The sequence below is a fragment of the Pollicipes pollicipes genome, unplaced genomic scaffold (genome assembly GCF_011947565.3).
Source record: "Pollicipes pollicipes isolate AB1234 unplaced genomic scaffold, Ppol_2.1 Scaffold_6052;HRSCAF=7182_pilon_pilon_pilon, whole genome shotgun sequence".
NCBI lineage: Eukaryota > Metazoa > Arthropoda > Thecostraca > Pollicipedomorpha > Pollicipedidae > Pollicipes > Pollicipes pollicipes.
The window spans coordinates 18,825,416-18,848,162 of NW_023596805.1; the positions used below are offsets into that span (position 1 = coordinate 18,825,416).

Here is a 22,747-nt window from a genome sequence, read left to right on the forward strand (position 1 = left end):
GCAGTTGAATATGCTCGAAATCGAACAAATGTGAATTAATTACAATTAAGTAAATTACAGGGCCAGGGCTGCACGGGTGAGTCAAGAAAAGTTTAGCGATATGCACGTGCGCAGCCGATCATGCACATGCAAGAGCTTGACGCGGAATTAAGTCGTTTCGTTTCGCGTTACGACAAAGCTGCAATTTATCGAAATGATAATTCTGTTTTACACTTTAAAAGCCAACGGATGAAAATCTCAATAAAGCAGCTCACGCATATTCGTAGTTGGTGATGGGCCATTTAAGTGACTTTTTGAGATACGCCAAACATTGCTCATGATGAAGACCCACGGGGAGGGGGAGGGGTAGCAATACAAATGTGTGTTGATAACGAGACTGGAGGCGCCCTGCTATGTGACTGTGTCATGACGTGACCAAACACATACGGATGCAAATATTCCAGACATACGAGATGGCGGTTTCTTTTGACGTCACCCAGGCGACACCGCTATCGCTCTAGCACCGTTACGAGTCTGGGACGCCCCTGAGTCTTCTGGGTGCTATCAGCATCTGTCTATAAGCCGCCACGCGAATGGAGAAAAGTGCAGCGGCCCGTGCTCTGACGACGTCACGAGACACGCCGCTGCCGCCGCGTCCTCTGTGTGACCTTCGAAGACGCGCCCTGGCCACTGCTGGCGCGGTCTGTGGTCACTGGCATGCCATATTGGTGGAGCTGTCTTTTGTCTTTTGACAGTGACCACACGGGGTACTGAAACCGATACAGCCAAGAGTGTTGACCAGTGATGGGGCCAGAGGGCTGTATGGGTCGCATTCTCCGGCTTTGTGAATGCGTGAAGCGGAAGCAACTATAACAGTTTTTAACTTTTAGCGTTCAACTTTAGCTTCGCGCTGATTGCTTCATTTTTTATTGTATGACTCAGAATTGTCCTTCACGATTATCCTCAACTCCGTCAGGAACTAGAAAAGGGTTTTGTCATCTGGCATGATAGCCCCAGATGTAGTGCAGGGTGGTCCACATTCAGCCCAGGCTGCATTCAATCCGTCGAGTCAATCGTCGACAATCATCAGCACGATTGTCAGCTGGAATTCGTGATGTCATCCGGGCGATGATCCGCAAGTGGAGATTGCGCAGCATAGACGATTGTGCAGCAACAACAAGAGCCGATACATCAAACTCGCACTTCCTTGTCTGAGCGATGTATTTTATCTGGTAGCGCTTTCTTGCCTGGTGACAGATATACAAAAAACTGCAACAATCAGCCGGCGTATGACGTCACAAACCACGTGATTTTATGACCACGTGCCGTGACGTAAGCAGAATGCTGGACCCTGATTGGTGCTGACAAGCATGCTGACAACAGATCGAACACGACACAGATTCGGGCCAGCCCAGACTTGGCAGTACAACTAGTACGGAACCTCCTTTACGGGGCCAATATCTCCCCAGGAAAACGAAATCTTGGACAGGCGAATCATCACCTGAAAGCTCTCTTTAATTCAAAGGCAGCGTGCACAGAAAATAGCCTTCCTTATATGGGGAGAAGTCATAGACGATCGAAAATGTCATCTTTATGGGGAGCTATAAAGGTTTTCCTCAAAACTCCCGCATCGAACCCTCGACTGATATTCATTAATTTGGATAAAGAAACACTATCGGTCTATAATAAAAGGGGAAAGCCTCCTAAGCAACCTATATTACCTAAATAGGAATAGTTAAATGGTGCAACTTTGAGGAAAATCGTAAATTTATCCCTCCCCCTTTACCCCAGACAAGATAGGCAGCTTTTTCGGAACTTTGTATGAGAGTTGGCATTTGATATTATGTGATATGCAACTGGGTCTATCCGTGCAGTGAATGTGGGCCTACTTCATTTATATCCAAGAAAGCTCTGAATACAAATGCAATGATGCATTACGGTGCACACTTTAATGGCAAAATTTATGACGCATCCCAGCATCCAAGTAAACTATATAGGAGCCGGTTTGTGACGGGAAAGTTAGCCCTTCGTTGTTCCTGTTCTTGATCAATACCCAGGCATTAGTGTTTCCACGGCCGAGCAGTAGAAATCCCGTGGGGGAACGAATGAAGCAGCAGCCAATCGGTGAGAAGTTTGGATAAGAGGGTTGTTGATTTTGAAATCCGTGTAAATATTCCGGTCACCGCGTCTCACACGAGATCAGGATACTCATCAACATCACCTAGATGAGCCCCCCCCCGCCAAAAAAAAGATTGCTTGCTGTGGACGCCAATGGATGGGTCTTCTCCACCCAAGGGTATGGAATTCCTGGCGAACGGCTCTCTCCTGATAATATAAACGAAGGCGTATCTGATACAGAGCACATTGCTTGGACTTGTAAACGGCTCCGGACCGCCTCAGCTTGTTTAGTTAGTGTTTGCTAGGCTAGTCTGGAAGCAAAAAGCAGCGTTCCACTGCAACCTTTGCTGATGCACAGCATTTGTGCGGGCACGGTGGTCTGGTGGGAGCGTGCTGTCCGTATGCTTCAGTGGATACTGGGTTAAAGTCACGGTGTGTAAGTAGGTTTTGCGCCCGGCCGTGAACGGAAGACCTCTTGACACCTAGTAAGGCAATAGGTCCCGAACTTCAGAATGAGCAGACTGCTCTGTGCTACTTTTGAAAAAACGGACTGTTGACGACCAGCCAAACGAGGTCAACCTGGCCATTGCGGCCATGCTGGGCTTTGACCAACTGCCGGGGAATCATACGGCGTTAGATAAGGTCGAAGAGAAAATTACCGATTAGCTAGATGTTGGCTCGTGTTTCCAGGGCTAATGTTAATCTGCGCTTGGGAAGTGCCATGAACACAAAACCATACCTACTGCAGACATTTAAAATAAGTTAGATATATAGATATAGATATAGATAGAGAGAGAGAGAGAGAGAGAGAGCGAGACGAGAGAGAGAGAGAGAGAGAGAGAGAGACGAGAGGAGAGAGAGAGAGAGAGAGAGAGGAGAGAGAGGAGGAGAGAGAGGAGAGAGAGAGAGAGAGAGAGAGCAGAGAGTGAGAGAGAGAGAGAGAGGGAGAGAGAGAGAGAGAGAGAGGAGAGAGAGAGGAGAGAGAGGAGGAGGAGAGAGAGAGAGAGACGAGAGAGGGATGAGAGAGAGAGAGGAGGGGAGAAGGAGAGAGAGAGAGATATATATATATATATATATGTATGATATATATATATATATATAGGTTAGGTTAATATACACATATATATATTATATATTATATATATATATATATATATATATACATGTGTGTGTGTGTGTGTGGGTGTTGTGTGTGTGTGTGGGTGTGTGTGTGTGTGTATGTGTGTGTGTGTGTGTGTGTGTGTGTGTGTGTGTGTGTGTGTGTGTGTGTGTGTGTGTGTGTGTGTGTGTGTGTGTGTGTGTGTGTGTGTGTGTGTGTGTTGTGTGTGTGTTGTGTGTGTGTGTGTGTGTGTGTGTGTGTGTGGTTGTGTGTGTGTGTGTGTGTGTGTGTGTGTGTGTGTGTGTGTGTGTGTGTGTGTAATCTTATACATGGAAAATCCTAATGCAGTCCGTCAAAGTAAAAACTTTATGGTCATGAAAGCATCAGCTTATTCATCAATCAGTCATTGTTTCGACACGCCTAGGCATCATCATCAGGACAAAACGTGCTGAAGACTATGAGCAAACAAGTTTATATTTAACAAACATCGCTAGGCTATATCGCATGCATCGTTCCTGGCAAGTAAGTTCGTGGTCATGGTTCGCACAATAAAACACAACTAATACCGAGGCGCAGCCACCAGAGTCAGGTGTTGGACCCCGTTTTATTTTCGCACATCTTAAGCAAGAGAAACGGTAAATTGTGCGCCTTGTCTCGTGCGTTTCTAATGCAGCAAATTGTTCCATGAGCGTTGAATATCGACACAAGTAGCATTCTCCCTTTTTCCTCCTCCTCCCTTCACCCTGCATCCTCACGACTCCCCATTTATCGGAGACTACATGCACCGGTCATGAGTGGGCTTAAGTACCCCTGGGGGATCTTTGCACAGTGCCGAAGTGCCGAATACATGCTCGGTATGGTTGCTGGACGAAAAGTCGAACGGCAAAACGACGAACGAAAAAAGTCAACCGTAAATAGTCCATTGGGATAAAAGTCGACGGAGTAAAGGTCGGATCAGGAAAAAGTCGAAGGACGAAAAGTCAAAATAATAAAATTTGACACGGATAAAAGTCGAATCGAAAACAGCCAAAGGACAAAGTATCGAAGCGTACAGAGTGAAAAAGTTTAATCGGCAAACACCTAAAAAAAAAACAGAGAGCATCCATAAGTAAAAGTGCATTGGGATCAATATAAATAAGCATGCAGTGAAACGCAATGAAGGCAAAAGAGCCGTGAGCATTTGACGTGCGGTGTGGAAGGTAACGGCCCTGTTGCGCTCGGATGCGCCCGTGGATATGATGGACTCAGCTACCTCGCAAGACCCATAAATAACCAAGTGCCGCTACAACCCGATGTTTATATCTGCACTTTTTCACTCATGGTGTATACAGTACTGCGTGGTTTACATGCATGTCCAGTATGTGATGGTGCTGGGCTGATCCAAGTGTTAAGGCTGAGGTTTTTCGCAAACTCTTGACGTCAATCCGTCGCATATACAGCGGTCAGCCGTATACGCGCAGCCGTGTGTTCGCCGAATCAAAAGTAGTAATCCTAAAAGGTCCCAGGGAGAAATGCTTATGAGGGTCCAATGATCAAAAGATATCAAGTTATCAATGGGACATTACGGCTGCAGAGCTTTTGCGATGGGTGAATAGTGGCCGTACAGCCATGGCCCTCCCTTCATCATTCTAGCTCATCCCCATCGCTCAAACTATTACCTGGCGTCATCGCGGCCTTTAAGATACCATGCGTTAACGTAAATACATCAAATAAGCAATAAACACACACACACACACACACATATATATATATATATATATATATATATATATATATATATATATATCTCTCTCTCTCTCTCTCTCTCTCTCTCTCTCTCTCTCTCTCTCTCTCTCTCTCTCTCTGAATATATATATGCCTATGCATTCGGGACCCAATGATCATTTCCTCATTCGAAGCCCGCCTTCACCATCGTCGTTGTACCTACGTCGGTATTATGTTTTATTGAAGTATCACCCGATGCTACTCTAAAATGCGGAATGGCGGGAAACAGTATCTTAGAGAGAGAGAGAGAGAGAGAGAGAGAGAGAGAGAGAGATGAGAGAGAGAGGACGCGAGAGAGGAGGAGAGAGGAGATGAGAGAGAGAGAGAGAGGGGAAGGGATGAGAGGGGGGGATAAGGAGAAAGATATACATATAAATATGTGTGTGGGTATATATATATATATATATATATATATATATATATATATATATATATATATATATGTATATACACACACACACACACATATATATATATATATATATATATATATATATATATATATATATATATATATATATATATATATATAGCGAATTCAGCTTCATTCCTACTGATAATTTCATTGCTGCATTCATTTTAAGCCGTGCTTTGCAAAGATGCGGTAAAAAAGAGCAAGACGTGGCATTATCAAAGCGCAAGACGTTGGACAAAATTCGCCAACTCTTTTGCGTGATGATGCAAAAATGTATTGGGATTCAACAGCTGACACTGATCGATTAACCGTATCTATTTAGACCATTAACGAGCACAAGAGTTAGTCTGCACGGAAACACGTAAGCTTGAAAAATGCAAAGCACGCGACGAACGATGTTTTATACGCCTTATTATTGTTTGAAATGCCTTGTCAATGCTGCTTTTACTTTTGTCATTCAACTTCATAGCAACCTATGAGTTTTTTTATTCATTTTGTCTAGTTGTGCATTTCAGATGGCGTATGTACTAGATGTTGTCCCTGTTCAATAATGCTGGAGTGAAAATAACTACATCGACTTAACAATAAGCATCATGTAATCCCATGAAACTTGACGTGGTGATTAATACACTTGTTAACTGCATTTTTGAGGAGCATTATACACACAGATCACAGTATGTAGGTCTTATTCCTCGTGGAATAACCAGGGAAAAGTAGAGATGGATGTGCTGATATTCGTCTGATATTGGCAGGTGTCTCCTTTCATATATATATATATATATATATATATATATATATATATATATATATATATATATATTATAGCATGCTACATACACCAGGGACTAAAAAAAAGGGTCTGGACAAGGTGAATGTGACCTTGTATAGTTCAAATCAGGTCGGATGGGTCAAATGAACGCTTTGTAGACCCCTCCTGTTATATCAGAAGTATAACAGGCACGAGAAAGCAAAGAACGGCGTTCAATAACCCTTGAAAAGTTCAAAAGTTTCATGAAATGGGCACTAGTAGACGTGATGCGTCCGACCTGTGATAAGTCAGGTCAGGTCAACCGTTGAAGACCAGTGTTGCAGGGGCCGTGACGCCACGTCAAGAGCTAAACAAGCCACATCGCTGGGGTGAACGTGCTTAGAACGACGTTCTCAGGACGCAAGATATGTGCCATCAATGTTTGAATCGTAAGACCTTCAAATAGTCAGATGTCGTCACAAATATCACAGCTTGACATGGCTTGACCTGGAATCGTTTTAGCTTATAAAACTACCAGAACGATAGTAATGCCCCTCAGAGTGACCAAAAATTATGAGAGCAGCCTGGAAAACTTCCGTTGTGGTGCATTTCCGCCGAAGAATGGGGGATATTTCTCGCGGCTGAGCAAAATGTCACCGACACGATATCGACAGAGGTCAAAGACCATCAGCAATCGCCGTCAGAGATTTAAGATTTTACGAGAGGTGCAAACATTACGTAAGTTAATGTCCGAAAAATTTCAACACCGTGTTCAAAGCCACTCAAAATTTATTCTGGAAAACTTTACGGAAAAAGCCTCCGAGTCCTAGCCAGAGGGCGAGGATTTAAGTCCCCCACAAAACCCGAGCTCGGCTTTGCAACACAGTACACACCTTCCTTATGCCCTATGGGGGCCGATGCACGTTGTAGAGTACCCAGCCCTCTCCGTGTGCGCGTCGACTTGTCCTGGCCGAGACTGCCGCGACGTAGCGGTGCGGCGTCGGAAGCCAGCCCACTCCGCGCGCGCCGACTTATCTTGGCCGAGACTGCCGTGGTGCAGGCGACACGATTTCCTTGCGCCACAGAATCCTCGCGCAACATAGTACGGTGTTCATGGTCACGCGGGCCAACAGCGTGAGACAGCTCCTTTTTTAACAGAAAACGAGCACCAAGGAGCATTTTGGCACTGCTGCGGGTGTCATTTCGCACTCCTAAAAAGTGTTCTACATTTGTATAGGGTTATGAATTGGAGTGGTCATTTAGAGATCATCTAGTGTAGTTCACAGCCCGACTTTTACAGACCTAAGACCCTCTGATTTCTGAGCTTGACGCGCGCGAATTTGTGCAGACTATTTCATGTCACTCAGACGTGCATGACGCCATGCAAACGTTAAGCGAATAATGTCACCTCATTAGCCATGCAGTGCTTTAGGCAAAGAAAAAATATATTCATGGAACTATTACTGTTTGGCATACGTCAGTACGATTTCTGTCCTCAACGGATTTTAGTTGGCCATCAACCAAAGTGATGCGCCACACGCAAGTTTCGAGCATATGGTGCGTTTTGTGCTGTATAATACAGGGGGTGGGGGGTTGGGATGATATTAGTTATCACGGCAATAAGACTGGGAACAAGAGCACTGTAACTGAGTAGGTGAATGCAAGTAAACAAGACAAAATCACGGACAAATATACAAGAATGCCAGGAGAGAGGTTCAAAACACGCGCACATTACGATATTTGGGTCCTGCGAACAACACACCGATTAGCACGACACCTCTCGACAAATCAAAGTACTACCAGTGAGTCCGGCCTTCCGCTACGGGAGTAATTTTGCACGGCCATTTTGGCGACCACTCTGACGTCATTCAAACGTTTTTCATGCAGTCAAACGATGACATATTAAGAAGCACAATCACTCAATAGGGAAATTTGCTTGTTTAGAACCGCCCTTCGCACTTAAAGGCATTCTAATAGCTACAAGTGAGCTCATTTCATCATATTTGATGCTGCCTCACTATTTTCAAATGTAAAGCATTCTATTTAGTGGCACTATTCAGGAGAAGAAGTTGTGCAATTAATTAAGTTCGCTTCACTCTGCAACCAATTTTGTTGGTATTCTTACCTTCAATGTGACCATAAAAAGGTAAGGATTTTTCGAAGACGCTGATCCTGCAAAATTTAAAACCGTTCGGTAACTTAACGGCAATATGAAGTTTTCCTTTATTTCATTATTAATTTAACCTGAAGGCATAACCTTGAGAGGTCTGAACAACGCGGCGGGCGTTATTTTATGCACTGAAGAATACTCTGATACGTTGCCGAAACCTAAAGGTATTAACTGGCCTCGCTTGAACAAGAGCAGTGACGGCACCCTCCGAATCCTGCTTAATGGACAACCTGACCTTGGCCAGCGCAGTGAACGGTCCGGAGAATGACCCTCGTGTGCTTTCGTACTGACGTCCACAGCAAGAGGTATAAACACCCTCGTGGGGAATAAGGGTTTCAGGGGTCAGATACCGGCTAAATCTCATCCATCCAAGCCTTTGCAGTCTCATAGCCAGCACACCTGTCATCGCCCAAATGACAGATTTGAAGATGTGACAGAGAATACAGCGATTCCAAGGATCGGAGGGGGACAGGTACCAGACGGGCGTGAGAGGGTTTGAAGACATGAAGGATAACGTCCCTGAAGGCCGGACACCACTTCACCAAATGGATGTAGGTCTCATGCCTTGGGCATTGTGCTCCGTGTCACGGAGATCTACTACGTAGTGTGTGAAGGCTGGTCGACGGTGACGATATAGGACGCGCGATCAAGTGACAGCTCCACAATTAACAGGAGCCACCTTCTTCCCTTCCCAGGCCGGTATCCGCCCTCGTCACTTTGCTGAAACTGTATGAAGGTTCTGAGGGAAACTGTATGAATGTTCCCGCGCGCGTACCGCTCCAACGGCAATGGGATCTCCCTTTTCCAGACTTCTGAACAAACTGATTCATTACTTTGACCCACAGCATCAACATCCGCAGACAACGGCTGCATGGCGTGGGTATCTTAATGTTCTCGGATTATTTTAAGAGCCACACCCTAATTGTGATCCCTGTTCGCCGACCTTTCACCGTGCATGGCCGAGGTTTTTTCACTATCTTCTCTGGTGCCGCTGCTGTTTAAATGTGCCCGAATCATCCCAACTCTTCCTGAGGTGGAGCAGTCAACTCAGTATGGCGATGCTGTCCAGGTATTAGTGAGGGATCCCACAGGCTCATTGTGACCCTATACAAAACGCCGCTAAGACGCGAATGATTTCAATGAGACGCAAAAACCCTTGGAGACCTGCCATTGGTGAGGCTTCACCTTCAGCCCAGTGTGCAACTGCAACTAAAACTCCTGCAACTCAGCAACTCAGTTGCCGCTGCATGGCCATTTTCGATGGGCCATGAGCGGCACTGCAGCCGCAAAGGACGCCCCACGGTCTTAATAGCATGGTTCTCCCAAATAAAATGATAAATTAAATTGAACTCCTGTTCATAAGCCAAGACACTAATAGCAGAATATATGTACATATATATATATATATATATATATATATATATATATATATATATGCGGATATATATATATATATATATATATATATATATATATCCGCACAAGAGCTCCGCCCTGTAACGTCGAAAAACCTGGTACTGAAGGCCTTTTTGTACCAAGGAATGAACTTACTTATACTAGATCAATTATGAACAGTAAATTAAGAATGTTTTGATAGCATACAGCCACTTACTTATTGAAGTCCAAAGAGCGATAAAACTTCAAGTACCTCCAAACGTTCACTCCACTTGAGCCTTCAAATTTCTTTCGACATAAAATGAGCAAAGGACACATTTCCGTTCATGGAACTGAATTTAACACGAATTCAGACAGAACCCAAAAAATTCATCAATGGTCGTTAAACGCAGTACAAATGTAGGGCATCTCCAACAGTATCTAAATGTTGATTAATTAGGTACAAAAAGTGTCCATAATCGTATAAAATTGTGTGCTTTGAAACACCTAGAATGTTTTGACAATTTCCGGACGCAGCAGAGCACCATCGTTTGCTCAGAGCTTCAGCGGGCCGTGAGAACGTCATCCAGCCAAGACACCAGCTCCTGTAAGAGTCAAAAGATCTCAATCCGTTCGAGGAGAACAGCTACGAGAAACAGCTTGTGTGCCGTCTTCATTGTGAAGTTGTTAATCTGCTCCAACGTTATCATCCATCCCAACACCGACAGTGGTAGCAGCCTGGATCCGTTGATGCTGCTTCTAAGTGTTAAAGACTGGTCTGAGAAGGAAAATTTCGCTATTTAATGCATATAATCCTCAATACGTCATCGTTTGATTATGTCATGGAACATTTTCATGACTTTAGGTTGCTACCCACTGGTCGAGACAGAATGGCTTCTGTAGTGGACGGGCTGGCTTACTTGAAGTACGTCAACTCGTCGAGAGGTGGCGGTGTTTGCTAGAGCGTGTTTACTGAACCGAATATCATCATGTGCTCGCGTTTTGGCCCCTCCTTGTGATGTACTTGCATATTTGTTCATTTTTATACATCATTTAGCTGCTTTCACATGCTCGGTTATTGCGCTGTCTTTAAGTTATTCGATTCCCAGTCTTATTTTCGTCAAAACTCGTGCCACTTTTGAAAATTCTGCATTATGAATCACAACACGTGAATCATGCTGAAAACTTGTACTGAACACATTACATTGGTTGAAGGCCAACCAAAGTCCGTTGATACCAGAAAGCATGCTGACGTACGACAGCCACGAATAATTTGATGATCATATTTGGCTCGGCCTTGAGAACTACATGGACAATGAGGTGGCAGCATTCGCGTAGCATTTTATGGCATCATACAGGCCCGAGTGATCTTAAAATAGTCTGCACGAAAAAAATGCGCAAATTCGCGGGGTTAAATCCCAGACACAAACGTGATTTAAGTCCTATAAATGGTGTAGCTGTGACCGCACTCAATGATATTCACAATGGCTATCTCAACTTAAAACCCAATGCATATGTTGGACACTGCTTTTAACACTTTTCGCCTCAAGCCTTTCATTCACAAGCATGTTTCGTTAACTTTTGCGTCACTGCATCGTTTCGTCGTAGCATATAGTTTAACTTGCATCTGTTTCTTCCGTCTACTTCTGACGGCTTCCAAGTCGCTTATTCACTCGCCTTTCCGTGTGAGGTCGTCTAACTGTGAGGTTTTGTATGGAGCTTTTCGGGTGCGGGCGTTTAATTATTAAGACTGCTATTCATTCCGGCGCGTTTTGGTGGTGTCCATTCGTTTTGCTTTATGGGTGCTCATGGGCCGTGACCGACAAGTTACACAATAGGACACATTAGCAATGTTTTAAGACGAACAATGTTGTGAGGAGAGCATTGACGCCTATTTCAAGAATCCTGAACGTTCTCAACCTTGGAACAGTGATAGTTTTTGGCCGTCTAACATGTGGTGGTAACATATGGCCGTCTAACATATGGTAACCCGTGGTTCACACTTTGTGATATTCTGTGGTACTCAACACAGTACGCATCATATGTATAGGTATATATCGGTACATAGATCATCACAGACATCACAGATCATCGCCAATGAGGCCACACCTTGCAATGCTATAATAGCAGCTTCCTCTTGTGACGTTTGCTTCGCAGGGGTCAGCTTCAGGTCACCGGCCGGTGTCTTGTGTTGGTGGCGAAGCGGCGCACCGTTCCGGACTCCTGTTCATACCATTCCATGCAAAAAGCCACTCAACAGTGACAGCAGAGCACTAACGGACCTCTCGCATTTATTCTCATGATTCCTGGCTGTACCTCCGGCTGCCGCAGTTTATTCCCACCATTCCTGGCTGTACTTCCGGAGCCACTCAACAGTGACCGCAGAGCACTAACAGAGCTGTCACATTTATTCTCATGATTCCTGGCTGTACTTCCGCCGCAGTTTATTCCCACGATTCCTGGCTGTATTTCCGCCGCAGTTTATTCCCATGATTCCTGGCTGTACTTCCGCCGCAGTTTATTCCCACGATTCCTGGCTGTACTTCCGCCGCAGTTTATCCCCATGATTCCTGGCTGTGCTTCCGCCGCAGTTTATTCCCATGATTCCTGGCTGTACTTCCGCCGCAAATCCATTAACTCAGCTGAACACAGCACTCTGGTGGGGCGTCCGTACTGTTATGAGTGCCGCTGAGCGCATGACCTTATGCATGGCGATGATGAAACGAAGACATAACACACACAGATGAAACGTTTGACAGTCACAACAGTCATGACCGAACGGGTCTCAGGTTTTCTTGTTTCTAAGCCATCTACCAAGCCTGCTTGCCCACGATCGTTTCGAAGAAGCGAGCGCACTCGAGCTTTGGGCTACGCTGGAGCCGTGTTCGGCAGACTTGCAGCCGTCGTTCGTGACGCCAGGGGCAGACAGGGGGGTCTCACCACCCGCGCTGTTCTCCAGCAGCAGGGCTACCACCTTGTCGTGGCCCTGCTGCCGCGCCACCGCCAGCGGCGTGAAGCCGTCCTGCGGGAGCGGACACGTCAGAAGACATCGGGCCTGAACCCGTCATGGAGGAGTCTTGACGTCGATCCGTCTTGTAGGAGCGGCCAGTGTACCTGACGTGAACCCGTCCTGTAGGAGCAGCTAGTGTACCGGATGTGAAACCGTCCTGTAGGAGCCACTAGTGTACTGAACCTGTCCTGCATGAGCGGCTAGTGTACCTGGCGTTTATCCGTCCTGTAGCAGCGGCTAGTGTCACGACGTGAACCCGTTCTGTAAGAACGTCTAGTGTCCCAGCGTGAGCCCGTCGTGTAAGCGCGGCTCACGCGGGTGTCGGGCGTGAAACCGTCCTGTAGGACCGACTAGTGTACTGAACCTGTCCTATAGCAGCGGCTAGTGTCGGGCGTGAGACCGTCCTGTAGAAGCGACTAGTGTACTGGACCTGTCCTGTAGTAGCGGCTGGTGTACCTGGCGTGAACCCGTCCTGTACGGGTGGTTAGTGTGTTCAGCGTAAGCCCCACGAAGCTTTTCAAACAATGTTTCGTGCGGGCCAGTTTAGAACAATGTGCCACGGCCTTTAGAACTCTAACGACAACAATCTTCCCGCAAAGGGCGCACGAAAAAGGGGAAGATAATCCAATTGTTTCGTTTTCAAGGGCCAACGATCACCGCTGTTTGTTGCGTGAGCACTGGCCCCACCATTGGACTAAGCAATCCCGGATCAACGGCAGAATTTTGAGGCGAAAGCATACCATGTCGCAATGCTCGGCGCGATTCGTCCTGCCAGGTGACATCATCTGACCTTCAGCGCGGCCAATGACACCAATCGCAGGCCAAACCATTCAGAGACAAAAAGCGAGGACCCGACGCGACTCGAACCCGGCCCGCCACGGTTAGCTGAATCAAAATGCGGCTACTCTAAGCAACTGAGATATCGGTTTGACAGCGGAAAACGATTCATCGTTCTCGCATGGTCGCCGAGCGAAACGCAGCGTCCGCTTTGGCGTCACACTCCCACTTCGACTCGATTCAAACTAGACATTACTGAAGAAATGGTACAGCGTCATAAGTTTGCCTTCCGTGAGTGCTGTTTCCAGTCACCCGCCCGAGGGCTCACCTCTGTGGCGATGCCCTGGTCTGCCCCGCTGGCTAAGAGGCACTTCACCACGGTCACATGGTTCCCCTGGGCCGCCATGTACAGCGGAGTGAAGCCATTCGGTCCCTGTATATTCACGTTGGCATCAGCCTGAACCAGCAAGCGAACCATCTCCTCTTGACCGGCTGGAAGAGAGCAGAGGTCAGGTCAGCTGGCCAGTCCCGGTCCCACAGGTCACTCAGGAGAGGTCCTGGCCGTCAGTTCGGGTCAGCAGAGCTGGCGTGGTGGGGAGCCTCGTCACTACACCCCTCCCGCTGAGGTCCTGACCGTCAGTTCGGGTCAGCAGAGCTGACGCGGTGGGGGAGCCTCGTCACTACACTCCTCTCAGCTGAGGTCCTGACCGTCAGTTCGGGTCAGCAGAGCTGGCGTGGTGGGGAGCCTCGTCACTACACTCCTCTCAGCTGAGGTCCTGACCGTCAGTTCGGGTCAGCAGAGCTGACGCGGTGGGGAGCCTCGTCACTACACTCCTCTCAGCTGAGGTCCTGACCCTCAGTTCGGGTCAGCAGAGCTGGCGTGGTGGGGAGCCTCGTCACTACACTCCTCTCAGCTGAGGTCCTGACCGTCAGTTCGGGTCAGCAGAGCTGGCGTGGTGGGGAGCCTCGTCACTACACTCCTCTCAGCTGAGGTCCTGACCGTCAGTTCGGGTCAGCAGAGCTGGCGTGGTGGGGAGCCTCGTCACTACACTCCTCTCAGCTGAGGTCCTGACCGTCAGTTCGGGTCAGCAGAGCTGACGCGGTGGGGAGCCTCGTCACTACACCCCTCCCGCTGAGGTCCTGACCCTAAGTTCGGGTCAGCAGAGCTGACGCGGTGGGGGAGCCTCGTGACTACACTCCTCTCAGCTGAGGTCCTGACCCTCAGTTCGGGTCAGCAGAGCTGGCGTGGTGGGGAGCCTCGTGACTACACTCCTCTCAGGCATCTGATCACGATGCCTGTATATACAGCCATGCCTGACGAGACCATCAGACTCAGCAGGTCCCCCTTTCAAGGCTCAAGCTAATCAAGCATTCATGACGCCTCATGACGCCGGCCATAGCTCACCCCCGTGAGCCCACGTGATCTCATCAAAGGCCGCCACGTGAGCTCACGTGACCTCACCTAGGGCCGCCACGTGCAGCGGTGTGTTGCCACTCTTGGTGGTGACAGCAACGGATGCCCCACACTTGAGCAGCTCCCTGATGATGGAGACGCGACCCTCTTTGCTCGCCATGTGAAGCGCGCTCAAGCCATTCTGCAGAGGTGAAGGATTGGCAGATGACTTACACTTAAACGGCTACCACTGAGACACAACACTGACACACGTGCCGACATCACATACTGGCTTAATATGACTCCGGGTCGAGACGACGGCGCGCACGCCGCACCCCCGACAGACCCAGACCTCCCTCCGCAGAGACGTTGGGATCCACGCACCCTCCACAACCCCAGGTCTCCCTCAGCAGAGACGCTAGCATCCACGCACCCTCCACAACCCCAGACGTCCCTCGGCAGTTACGCTGGTATCTACGCACCCTCCACAACCCCAAACGTCCCTCGGCAGTGACGCTGGCATCCACGCACCCTCCACAACCCAAGATCTCCCTCGGCAGAGACGCTGGCATCCACGCACCCTCCACAACCCCAGACGTCCCTCGGCAGTTACGCTGGCATCCACGCACCCTCCACAACCCCAGACCTCCCTCGGCAGTTACGCTGGTATCCACGCACCCTCCACAACCCCAGACCTCCCTCGGCAGTTACGCTGGCATCTACGCACCCTCCACAACCCCAAACGTCCCTCGGCAGTGACGCTGGCATCCACGCACCCTCCACAACCCAAGACCTCCCTCAGCAGAGACGCTGGCATCCACGCACCCTCCACAACCCCAAACCTCCCTCGGCAGGGACGTTGGCATCCACGCACCCTCCACAACCCCAGACGTCCCTCGGCAGAGACGCTGGCATCCACGCACCCTCCACAACCCAAGACCTCCCTCAGCAGAGACGCTGGCATCCACGCACCCTCTACAACCCAAGACCTCCCTGAGCAGAGACGCTGGCATTCACGCACCCTCCACAGTCCCAAACGTCCCTCGGCAGTGACGCTGACATCCACGCACCCTCCACAGTCCCAAACGTCCCTCGGCAGTGACGCTGGCATCCACGCACCCTCCACAGTCCCAAACGTCCCTCGGCAGTGACGCTGGCATCCACGCACCCTCCACAGTCCCAGACCTTCCTCGGCAGAGACGCTGGTGGCCACGCCCATTACAAAAGCCTCTGCCACCTCTGCACACCTCACCTGGCTGCATGCGTTGACATGAACACCGTCCTTGATAAAACGAATCACTTCATCAAGATTGCCATCGCGGGCAGCGCGGAGAAAGCCGTTGTTGGCGTCCGACTGCAACAGGGTGACCTCAGGTCAGCCCCGGCCACATCAGGGCAGGGAAGGGCACGGCGTAGGACCAGAGCATGACGCGTTCTCCTTACGGCATACCGGCCGCCGGGTCATGGTACGTCATGCTAGGTCACAGCGGGTCCGACCAGGGCGCGGTAGTGCGGGCAACGCAACGGCGCTTTAGACCTGTCGCGACAAAACAGGGCATATATCATACCAGGTCGCAGGGGACAACACGTGGTCATGGCATGGCAGGTCGCCAAAGCAGATGGTCCTACGGCCAGGCAGAGGACGTGTAAGTAAACGGACGGTGCCAAACGTTCGAGAGAGCCCCGCAGCCACCGTGCTCGATGTTCGAGAGAGTACCGCAGCCACCGTGCTCGATGTTCGAGAGAGTACCGCAGCCACCGTGCTCGATGTTCGAGAGAGTATCGCAGCCACCGTGCTCGATGTTTGAGAGAGTACCGCAGCCACCGTGCTCGATGTTCGAGAGAGTACCGCAGCCACCGTGCTCGATGTTCGAGAGAGTACCGCAGCCACCGTGCTCGATGTTCGAGAGAGTACCGCAGCCACCGAGCTCGATGTTGGAGACCATAAAATGGGACCTCTTAAAGGAACCAGTTTTTGGTGCCTGGGATCCATGCTGGTCAACACTCCTGTCACCAGTCGGTGTTGCGATCCGTTGATGCCGCCATCAGTCGGCGCTGTCATCAGTGGGCGCTATCATCAGTCGGTGCTGTCATCAGCCGGCGCTGTCATCAGCCGGTGGTGCCATCAGTCGGTTCCGCCATCAGTCGGCAGTGCCGTCAATCAGCGCTGTTCTCAGTCGGTGCTGCCGTCAGTCGGTTCCGCTATCAGTCGGCAGTGCCATCAGTCAGCGCTGTTATCAGTCGGTGCTGCCACCAGTCGGTTCCGCTGTCAGTCGGTAGTGTCATCAATCAGCGCTGTTATCAGTCCGCGCAGGCTTCATCCACGCTGCCACCAGTCGCTGACTTGTTTTTGCTGGTTATATTGGAATCCATCCCTTTGATTGTTTGTTGCCCGCCGTAGTTGGGTCTGAATCAACCGAATCATCGGCGTGTCCAGTAAATTAGGAACACGACTTATGACTTAAAAGAAGAGTATTCATGTAAACCGGGTTCAGCGATGTGGTTCCTCGCTAGGCGTTGTAGATAGCCAGTGAGTGGACCCGTGGCCTGAGATAGACCAACATCACAGCTGGAAGCCAGTGGAAGGCTGAAAGGCGGCAATGCCATTGCCATACAATTCATTTCGTGATATTTCAGTAGTAAATGTCATTGACGCCGAACGGCCACTGCAGCGGGTGGCGGTACACTGGCGGTACACCAAAGGTGCGTTAAATCTGATGTCACGGGAGCGATCTCGAAGTGAAGTGTCAGCCGGCTGTACGCAATTTAACACAGCAGTCTTGGCGTTCTGACGGTGAATAGCATTGGACGGTGTGGTCATTAAAAAATATATCCCAAATGGTAAATATGTATGAAAATACTAATCGTATGACTGTGAAACGTTCAAACCGCTTGTAATGTAGTCTATCCGCGCCATTTACGCATCTGTCCTTTGTTTCTCTTACGTGGCTACAAATGGAGCCAGAAGAGCATTTGAATAAACTGCGCTACAAATGTTTACCACAGCCTCCTCCAAACCTTTCCGAAAAAGCGCCTTTCATTTCGGATAAGATTGGGGGAGGTTGGCGGCTAGCTTTGAGGAGCTTGGAGAAGCTGGGAGGAGGCACGGAAACGATCAAATTAGTTTGCAGGAGCTCTGAAGGGGTTAGAGGAAGTAAGAGGATCGGCGGGAACACACTTGAAGCGTCCGAAGTGCACAACAACGTCGGGTCATTGCAGTAATGCACATAAATAAGGCAAGGACAATTTCGAGACGCGGTTGATAATGTGTCACACATTCCGTGACTGGCAGCTTATGGTCGACTGCAATGTGTAGTGAATGTGGTCACTTGACTTTCGATATTTAATGCACGATTTTTGTTGTTGGTTAAGTCTTGTGTTTGTGACGAATTACGGCATGAATTTGGGGATGTCGGTGTTGCAGCATGTTAATGATGTCTGATTTTCGCCGTCATGTTAAATAAATGTTTGAATGTGATCGTGATTTACCTATCAAACAGCATCATGCAATGGAAAGACCTCTTTAACACATCATGAAAATAGAGTGACCGAAATCTGGAGAGAAAAAACCGGAAAGGAAGGAAAGATTAGCAAACAAAAGAGAACATTTCGTTTTTCCTTTCACGTTGAAACCGTTCCCGTGCGCTTCAACATAGTGTTGAATGAGAAACGAGCATAGCCAAAAACACGCGCCGCTTGATTCAAATGCCAAGTTAAGGAACAGATGCTAACGGCCATACATTTATAGCACAGCCCGCAATCTGGAAACCTCAATATCCACATCAATTCAAAAGCGCTTTGAGACGCACACGCATGCACGGATAATTAAAATCATGATTACAATAAGTCAGCAAGTCGGACTTCGCATGCCGGCGGCCCCTCCCCTGCCTGCGGCCTCTCCCCTCCCAAGCCGGTTGCCCCAAACCTACCCTGCCAGTGGCCCCTCCTTTCTCGGCCGACGGCTTATTTCTTGGCCGGCAGCCCCTCCCCACCTAGTCGGCCCCTCCCTCAGCAATCCATAGCCGTTTCGGCGATGATGCGTGTGCGGGCGCACCGCCAGGCAGCCGTCCTGGAACTCTCACCTGCCCCATAGCGCCAGCGGTGGCTGCAACAAGAGCGCAGGCAGCGCCCACGCTCAACTCGACGCGTACGACGTATAAACACCGCTCGACGCCACGCACCTGCCACGGCCCCCCCGGCGCTACGCCGACGCGCTGGCCGGCCACTGCCCTGCCGGCCTCGAAATGAGAAGCGTGGCGGTCGTTCGCTGCTCGAAACCGAAGCTGACTAGCTTGGTGGCCCGCCGTCGGCGGCAGCTGTGCTGCCATCTATCCTGCGGATGCCGAACTGATGGTCCGGTCACATGGCAAACCAAAGACGCCGAATGTCCCGGCGAGTCCGCGTCGGCCCGTCGGTCGGAGTGAGGACACACCCGGCTCTACGTGCACCTGCCCTTCCCTCTATTCCCCACTTTTGTTACTTTACTTTGTCAGTTTGTCACTCTCCCACCGTGACACTCAGCCTCCGCTCAACAAACTAGTCCGCAACACGAGTCCGGATGGGCAATCGATTTGACCCACCACGAAGGTTTTTCTGAAAAAAACTTCTTAACAGTGCGGAACAGCCGCACCAAACTTTGTACAGCTGTTGGCAGATGGAAAGCCAGGCAGGCTTTCCGCACTGCGATGGCTTAATGGCACACATAAGATGGCTTTGGTATCAAAATATGTGCATCTTGTAAGGCTGACGCTGGTGGGTCAAAATTAGGCCATGACTGTCGGCGAAGGCAATTCCTAGGCTCAATATATATATATATATATATATATATATATATATATATATATATATATATATATATGTATAAAACAATCGTTCAATGTGATGTGAAAACAGATTGGTAGACGAAGGCATGTACCTTTGATATCGTGCTTGGACGATATTGCAATCCAATTCGTGATCTAATACTATTGACCTTGGGTCAGGTATGAAGGTCTAACCGAGTTTAAAAACAAACTGCTTGTTCACTGCAGACCTTGCTTTAAGAACCGGTTTTGACGTTCACTTCGACTTAATTGATCCTACGAACGTCAGCAGCCATCTTATTTGAGTTTCATAACGGTAAAAGGAGGTTACTAGCCTAATTGACTCGATCAACCTGTCGTTTTTGGGAACATACCACCTAACGCAATCATTGACGCTCATCTAGGCAAAAACAATTAAAAAGCATCGTAATGTATAATTACTGTGACCTTCTGAAACTCAAGCTAGGTCACTGACCAGAAATAAACACCAATGACCTTTTACATAGAAGGGATATTTATGTAAAGATGGCTGCATGAGGAAATCTGACGGCACTTCGGACACCAATCTGGAGCTGGGCTTTGCTTGACCTTATCCGACACGAATGTCATGATCTAGGGACCTAAAAGTATGACAACATTGAATTCATATACGGGTCTGCCTGCCGTATGAATTAAATTTCTCTAGCTCTCTTTATTTTTCAAATCTCGGTGTTATGATATATACATTTATACACACACACACACACACACACACACACACACACATATATATATATATATATATATATATATATATATATATATATATATATATATATATAGCTATATATATCCAATAAATTGACCACACCGCCTCCTGCACCCGAGCGGGTCGCATTCACCCGGCCAACCGGGTGCGTGTTAATGTAAGCATGGCGAGCCACAGATCATCTCAACTACATCGAAGGCGACCTTACGAACCTCAAGCAGACGAGAACGGGAAGACGTCCGTTAAGTTGGCGACGTGATCGTATCTGAATTGGTGTCGAGTTTCAATTTCGTTCAAGATGTGACCACAGGTCAAACAAATGGGCGCTGCATGACCTTCAGCAGTCGATGCGCCCTAAAACCCCAAATCATCATCATCACAGGTCAAACAATACGCGCTGGTTATGAAGACGAAGTCCGTTTTGCTCGATCTCAAGTGGTTTGACCTCCACAGGACAAAAAATGAAGTAAGGCAGCAGCACTGCTACATGAAACCTATTTGTAAAAAAGCCCATGTGGAACCCAGGCAGATGTTCCAGTCGGGTCAGAAAACTTTCTCAGGTTAACTTTAAAGGTCACATTCAAGAGTCAAGTCGACCGCACTGCATCTGCCCCATCTCAGATCCAGGGCAGTCAGCTGGAGTGGCAGTGGGCGGTGCTGAAGCTGGGGTGGGGACGTCAGCTCGCCACCTGCTCGCTGTACCGCGCGACTTGTGACCGTAAAACCCTGACTGTGGCGCCGCGCGTAAATCCACTGCTAACTTCTGTCATTTCAGTTCATATCAACTCATAAGTGTACTAGTGGATGTCCCGCAGCTTCTAGTACAGACTACTTTATCTTACCTCGGTACATTGAACGCATTGGCATCGTTTGTGTTCACTATTATTCTATTTGCTAACTCATCTGCGTTAACCACTGCGCGTCTGGGAAACCAAAGGTACGAGGTTCGATTCCTGCCGCGCCCGCCCTTCCTGTCAGGGTGAGAGGCAGGCAACGCCATATAGCCTCAGCAGCTGAGCACGTCGTAAAGCCCAATGACGATGATGCACTACCCATTCTACCATCTCCGACACTTGGAAATAATCCCTAGTCCATCTCATCTTCAAGGCCGGTAACCCATCTGACCCATCCAATTTCCGTCCTATATCCCTCGTGCCTGTTATCTCCAAAGTGGCTGAGTGGGTCGTCCAACGGCAGCTTTACCGCTGCCTATCCTAGAGCCACCTCTTTGCACCCCCAACCCCCCCCCCCCCCCCAACAAGGTTTCCGCCCTCGTCACCCGACCAAAACGGCGCTGCTGTCAGTCTCCGACAACATTCTTGGCGCCACCGGTAAGAGGTGGTTTGTGCCTTATTGATCTAAGTAAATACTTTGGCGTCATCGATCACCAAATTGTGGTTTGGAATTAAGATTCGGGCCTCTCTCAGTAACAACACACCTGTTGAGCAATAATGCGGGTGGCGGCCTGCGAATGGGTTTCTGACAGTGTGCCATACATTTTGTACCTGCATGATTGTATCTCTTTGACCTGGAGTTACGATAGCGACACCCCATTGTGGATGACCTTATGAAAGTAATACATGCATGCATACATGCGCACATACATACACAATGGCATTGCTTGCGCGAGGTAGCGCCTTCAACGCAAAAGTCAGGGTATTTCAAATTGAACGCCGCATCTATGCAAATCACCGCTCCAGCCGGCCTGCTCGCAGACTTTCAAGCATTGAGTGACGCACTTTCAGAGGGCCGACCGAATACCACCGAGACCGAGATCTGACGAGTATGCTCTACTAGCAGCTGATGGCCCTACACAAAATCTATCCCGTGCACAGGGTCACCACCTTTGTGTTCGATTGTAAGTGTTCTTCCCGGGTCGCCGTGTTCTGGCCACCGCTCTACGGCCAGGCCGGTCGTACTTAAGCGTTTTTCCCCGGGTCGTCGTGTTCTGGCCACCGCTCTACGGCCAGGCCGGTCGTACTTAAGTGTTTTCCCGGGTCGTCGTGTTCTGGCCACCGCTCTACGGCCAGGCCGGTCGTACTTAAGTGTTTCCCGGGTTCGTCGTGGTCCCTGGCCACCGCTCTACGGCCAGGCCGGTCGTACTTAAGTGTTTTTCCCGGGTCGTCGTGTCCTGGCCACCGCTCTACGGCCAGGCCGGTCGTACTTAAGCGCCCTCGAGGGATCATTTGGACAAAAAGGGCGACGTCGGCCGACAAGAGATTGACACTCTCGGCCAAGGTGCTTCCACAAGGATATCGTTGTGTGCAATGTTGTACCCTCCACCCGCAAGTCAAACCATTTCAACATGGACGCATATCTGTGCCAATCTCCGCTCCAGGTGTTCCCCAAG

The 22,747-nt window shown here is 49.0% G+C and overlaps 1 protein-coding gene across 1 annotated transcript; it reads right to left on the reverse strand.

Annotated features, from left to right (window-relative positions):
* Positions 1-11,729: 11,729 nt before the first annotated feature.
* Positions 11,730-19,057, reverse strand: LOC119104537 (ankyrin-3). Its single transcript, XM_037228254.1, has 5 exons — positions 18,930-19,057; positions 16,100-16,201; positions 14,917-15,049; positions 13,783-13,946; positions 11,730-12,689 (listed from the first exon to the last, which is right to left on the reverse strand). The coding sequence occupies exons 1-5, from the start codon at positions 18,936-18,938 to the stop codon at positions 12,453-12,455; spliced, it is 645 nt and encodes a 214-aa protein (XP_037084149.1). The 5' UTR covers positions 18,939-19,057; the 3' UTR covers positions 11,730-12,452.
* Between the last annotated feature and the right edge of the window lie 3,690 nt (positions 19,058-22,747).

Bases quoted from the DNA above. Each gene is read 5' to 3' on its own strand.
- LOC119104537 (XM_037228254.1), bottom strand. The intron at 13,947-14,916 runs GTGAGGTCACGT...GCTCTCTTCCAG, and splicing joins GCTGCACGTGGCGGCCCTAG to CCGGTCAAGAGGAGATGGTT. The intron at 12,690-13,782 runs GTGAGCCCTCGG...CCGCTCCCGCAG, and splicing joins ACCAGGGCATCGCCACAGAG to GACGGCTTCACGCCGCTGGC.